This window comes from Rutidosis leptorrhynchoides, chromosome 4 (assembly GCF_046630445.1).
Source record: "Rutidosis leptorrhynchoides isolate AG116_Rl617_1_P2 chromosome 4, CSIRO_AGI_Rlap_v1, whole genome shotgun sequence".
NCBI lineage: Eukaryota > Viridiplantae > Streptophyta > Magnoliopsida > Asterales > Asteraceae > Rutidosis > Rutidosis leptorrhynchoides.
In genome coordinates, this window is record NC_092336.1 from 283,211,569 (window position 1) to 283,217,523 (window position 5,955).

The following is a 5,955-nucleotide window of genomic DNA, read 5'->3' on the forward strand; positions in this document are numbered from 1 at the left end:
AGCTATCTTCTTTTAATCCAACTTCAAACACTAATGGATGATGCTGTTCGGGTTTTGTAGGGTAAAATCGAACTTATAATTGCAGCTCTCCTGAAAATAGCCTCATCTCTCTCCTTTTATAGTGCTGAAAATTTTGGGCTGAATCAGCGACAGGAGCGCCGCTTTTGTAGCAGGAGCGGCGCTTTTGGCATCCTTCAGGAGCGACGCTTTTGTTCAGTAGCGCTGCTTTTGGCTTAATTCAGGGGTGACGCTTTGTGGTGAGGAGCGGCGCTTTTTCTGATCACGAGCGACACTTTTGACAATGAGGAACGGCGCTTCTGGCCACTGGTGGAAAATGGTGCAAAAACGTATACAATAACGTCGCTTTTAAATGAGGTGCGGCGGTTTAGTCCATCAGAAGCGGTGCTCTTGTCTTAGGAGCGGCGCTTTTAGAGCTGATTCTTGCACTTTTCATTTTCTTTGCCACTTTTTATCAAGACTTGGTCAATTTTACACCAAATCAAGCTTTTAGCCCCCAAATTACCATTTAGCTCATAAGCATATCAAATAGACTCCATAATCATCAAAAATCGAGCGAAGTGAGGTAGATATTGAGAGATAAATATGTATAATTAGAGTAATATCAAACTCCCTACATTTGAACCTTGCTTGTCCTCAAGCCAGCAAGTCAACAAAACAAGACTTGGAGAAAATTAGCATTTAATGATCAAAGCCAAAGTGCAATAGTTAGTACCTCTATGGATAAGAATTTGATGGCTAGAGTGACCCCCAAGACTTGCACTTGCTTAGGACCAAGCACAAACTCATCTTTTTCTTCTTCTTCTACTAGCACAAACAAAAAGTCAATGTAAGCTTCAAACAATCTCCTCAACTAGTACAACTTCAAGTCTTCAATCCTCAAACATCAACACAATCACACTTCAAGCCTAATCTACCAGAATCACCCATTTCCCCGATGAAGGTCAACTCCATCTCCTAGAAGGTCATCAAACATCACTAACTAAGCATCAAATATTCACAAATTCAAACTTTGACCTCCTTGACCTTGACCAAATATGTAGGTTTCACGGGATAGCCATTAACTCACCAAAATATCAATTAAATCGATTCTCATAATCATTTACAATCTTCTCAAACTTGCCTAATCAAACCCAAAGTGTACCTAAAATGATCCCAAATGCACCCCAAATGAACAAGGGCCATGAATATCATAAAAATCACTAATCGCTAAAAAGATTATCATGTATAAAGTGTTTGCCTCCGAAAAGTATGCTCACCTAATCAACCCGTGATGGCTATCCCTCTTCCACCTCCATGCCCCCAAAACACCAATGTTCGTCAATTCCAAATAATGGTCGTCAATTCCGAATTATAATCGTCAATTCCAAGTTTAGGGTTAAAGTGGATGTGCTAAAGCTAGGGTATTGGTTACCCCTATCTTTATTGGTCAACCGGGGCTCGGGATGACCGGCACTGATCAAGCTTTCCATCACAACTCCATGGATTCTCTCATAGTAGGGCGAAAGCATTGACGGAGGTTCGTGGAATTAGGGCCCCGCGTGGCTAAATAAGAGAGTCATCAATTCCATAATTGGGAAGACATGACTTCCTTGATGAGTGGGTGGGAATTACTCCGAAATACTAAAGATAAACCTTTAGCAATATGGAAGACTTTACTTCCAAAATTAGACCTTTTTGAGATCAAACTACTTGGGAGACTTTACTCCCAAGCTTGGAACACAACATAACTTGGAAGACTTTACTTCCAAGTTTGGAAGACTTGACTTCCAAAATGAAACATTGGGAGGACTCGACTCTCCTAGAAGTGTCAAAGCTCAAGGCTTTTATTAACTCGTGTACTTCCAACATAACAAGCTTTTATGCTTATGTTGAGAAAATGTAGGAAGTAGTTACTACCTTTCGTTAATTGATTGCACAAGTGTGCCATAGCTTTTGGCTATGGCGTGTGCTGTCTAGCAACACTAGCACACAGTGAAGCTCGGTGGCTCCTCTTCCTATGGTATGATACATCGGTTGAAACATCGTGAAACGATGAGACAACCAATGTCAATATAAAATGGTATGGATTAGGAAGTATCCCACACCAAGTAAAACAACATTCGGGAGACTTGACTCCCTATTATAGATAGACTTGACTCATCCTGAAGTGTTAAAGCATAGTGCTTCAAACACTTGGCTTTTGAAATAACGCATGGAAGACTTTACTCCCATGCACAAGCAAGGAAAAGACTTTACCTTTTCCAAAAATTTCATAAATTTTACAAGTTTTAACCATTTTAGTGATTATGATATAAATTAATGTAATGGTTAAAAATTTGTTCCAAAAATTAATCAACATTGCAAGTTTTAATCTTTGTAGTGTATGTGACAAGTGTACCTGAAAAAGTTTAAAATGACCCAATATTTTAACTCTCCCTCCCTACATTTAGTTTGATGCAATGCCCTCAAAGATAGAATAAGTAAAAATGAGGGGCATTTTGAAAAATAGAACAGATGAGAGGGCATTGCATCACATTCGAGAAACGTAGTCACCAAAAGTGTATCATGCCACTAAGAACTACAACAAACAAGAATACCACAAGCATACACAAATGCATCCAAACACAATTGTCAAATTATTACAGGCATAATGGTGATCATGTGTGAGAGTAGCAATACAAGTGTACTACCTCACACCGAATCAATAATCCAAGATTCCACAAGATAATTCTCAAATTAAGTTAAGTTACATGCCAAATTATTAAAATTGTGTCACAAATCATGATGAACATTAGCATCACACAAATTTACTTGCAACCATTCATGAACATTGGTTGACTTTGCAAGGCCTTTTCCTTTTCCACTTCCCTGAAAATAATTCAGCAAACAACAGACACAAAGATGGCTTCATGATATTAGCACAAATCAAATATCCCTCATTCAAACATTGATGGGGCAAGGTGCTCCCCTACATTTAATTCCATAGAAAAAGCTTCACAATCTTAAAGTGTTTGGGTCGTGCAGAAAATTTAATTACACAGGTCCAGGAGCGTTGCTTTTAAATCAAAAGCGTTGTTCCTAGAAAACAAAAGCGCCGCTTTTACAGACAGAAGCGTCGCCCTATCCTACTACCCATTTTTGGTCCAAAATCACAACCTAAAGCGTCGGTTTTTGAAATAAAAGTGCCGCTCTTGAAGAGCAAAAGCGCCGCTTCTAGATCAAAAGTGTCACTTTTGTACCTGTATGCAGTTTTCTCAGTTTAAATCCATTTTGGCCCGTTCACAAGCTATTTTTTTGGTATTTTCTAGTTTACCCATATGCATGAAATGCAACTACATGCAAATGCAACCTATTTAAACATAATATCATACAAGTCTATATGAAATGCAATCCTACATGAATGATTTATATACAAGTTTTGTGATGTTTTTGGGTCATGGGTCCATCACTTTACCCGTTTGAAGCATAAAGGTGGTCATGGGGGTTTTAAGTCGATGTCATCAAGCCCCTTTTACTTGACTTCATCATTATAAAGTTTCAAATGATCCCTGTGAACTTTAAATGGGTTGACCTTTCCAATTAACTCAACAAATCCTTTTTCAAGTTTGCTTTTAACAACAAACGACCCATGCCATCTTGACTTAGACGGATCGGGTGACGTTTTAAATTTAAGATTAAATAATAAGACCTTGTCACCCGGTTTAAACCTTTGGTGTTTCACATAGTGATTATTGACCTTAACTTTTTCTTTTAAGACCGGTGTTTGTAATGACCTCTTTTTAACTTTGTCAAAAACACATTTTTCATCTTTCTTAAGAACTTGGGTGGGTTTTACCACCTTCTCACCAACACTTTCCACAATCGGGTTCAATGAGACCTTTTTACCATCATCCCCCCCACATTTAGGTCCAAATTTACTTCCTTAACCATATTGGGGTTACTTAAAACATTCTCGCAAGCTTTTGCATCAACATTACCTTCACAAACTTTTTCAAAATCATTTTCATCACAAGATTTCATAAACATTTCAAACTCTTTATCAACATCAAAATCCTCACTTTTATCAAATTGGTCAACATCCAAAGTGTCAACCGCCAATAAAGCTTTTAAATCATTTTCTTCACACAAATTCATGACCTCGATTTGACAAAAAGACTCAACATTTGACAAATTTGGTTTGTTATCAACTTCACGCACATAAAATCAAGTCTTTCGTATTTCACCCCGATACTTAATTTATTTTGTTGCACGTAAACAATTGTATCATCGGTGTTTAGAAAAGGTCCTCTCAAAATTATTGGGACATGTTCATCCTCGTTCATTTCGAGGATCACGAAATCGGCCGAAAAAGTTAAATTACCAACTTTGACCACAAGGTCTTCGGCTATGTCGATTGGTGTATCAAACGTTTGGTTCCCCATTTTTAATACTATCCAGGTTGCTTTTAGTTCCCCAAGATTTAGCTTTTTATAAATTGAATAGGGCATAAGATTTACACTAGCCCCTAAGTCCACAAGTGCATCATACACTTCTGACCCGCCCATATTGCATGGGATTATAAAACAACCCGGATCACCCAATTTAAGAGGCATCTTTTGCTTTTGCAAGATAGCTGAACATTCCTCTACGAGAAATGTAACTGACATCTCCTCATATATGACTTTTGAAGATAAAATATTTTTAATGAACTTCCCATAATTAGGCATGTCCTTAAGCACTTGGATGAGTGGCATGTTGACATGAACTTGTTTCATCATTTCCATGAAGTCCTTTTGTTACGTTTCAACTTTTTCCTTCCTTAAAGCTTGCGAATAAGGAATCGGTTCCATGTACTTCCTTAAGTGTGCTCCTTCATTCTTTTTACCCTTAACCTTCGGTGGTTCACTCCTTTCAACCCTTGCTTCTTGTGAATCCCCATTAACACTTGATTCATTCTCAACGGTTTGTGTAGTAGGTGCTATAGGGGTTGGTTTTTGGGTTGGGGATGTTTGGATTTGTGGTTCTTCATAACTTAAACCGCTTCTTGTTGAAATGGAATTGATAAACTCAATTTGGTTGACATTTTCAATAGGGATGGTTCTTGTGTTGTTGTTTTGTTGGCTTTAGGTTTGTTGTCGGTTATTGTTAGGGTTTACTTAGGTGTTGGATGGCAAGGTGCCTTGAGGTCTTTCGGCAACTTGGTTGGAAAGTCTTCCAATGTTGCTTTCAAGGTTTTGAAATGAAGCTTGTTGGTGCTTCAATTGTTGCTTTAAGAACTCATTCTCCTTCAACAAGAATGCTTCGGTTGTTTCCGCCTTCTTTATATAACTTTGCATCATTTCCTCCAAATTCTTCGAAGGTTGAGATTGTTGAGTATTTTGTTGAGGTTGTTGATTGTAACCTTGTTTAGTTTGTGGTTGACTATAACATTGGTTGTTTTGATAATTTGAATTGGATTGGTTGTTATAAGGTTGGTTGTTGATTTTGGTATTGGAAGTTGTTGTTTCGGTTTTGGTTATAGTTGTTGTTGTAACTTTGGTTTCGGTTTTGGTTTTAGTTTGTAATCCGGGTGGTGCATTGGTTTGATTGTTGAATGAGACTTGCTTTTGGTTAGGATTGTAGTAGCCTTGGTTTGATGTTCCACTCCGTTGATAGTTTTGATTACTCACATAGTTGACATGAGCATCCGAATTCATGGGAATTTCGTCTAGATCAATAAGGTTGCATTGACTAATTTGGGGACAATGTTTCATGAGATTTAGCCCTTCACACCTTTGATAACCTAATTGCATCGCGACGACCGATTGTTGTAGGTTTTCAAATCTTTCCCATACATTTGAAATTGATTATTTAAGCTTGCAAGCGTGACTTGCCCATTATGACTCTCAACTTGTGCTACACTTTTCTTCGTCAAATCTCGCGGTGAAGGTGCCTATTCATATGTGTTAACCGAGATGTCTTCTAGCAAATTTTTGG

At 38.0% G+C, this 5,955-nt stretch overlaps 1 protein-coding gene across 1 annotated transcript; it reads right to left on the minus strand.

Annotated features, from left to right (window-relative positions):
• Nucleotides 1–4,130: 4,130 nt before the first annotated feature.
• LOC139841650 (uncharacterized) lies at nt 4,131–4,763 on the minus strand. Its single transcript, XM_071831859.1, has one exon. It carries the CDS (start codon nt 4,761–4,763, stop codon nt 4,131–4,133), a length of 633 nt encoding a protein of 210 aa, XP_071687960.1.
• Between the last annotated feature and the right edge of the window lie 1,192 nt (nt 4,764–5,955).

Excerpts from the sequence above, each read along its gene's own strand:
- LOC139841650 (XM_071831859.1), bottom strand. The coding sequence starts at position 4,763 with ATGGAAATGATGAAACAAGTTCATGTCAACATGCCACTCATCCAAGTG.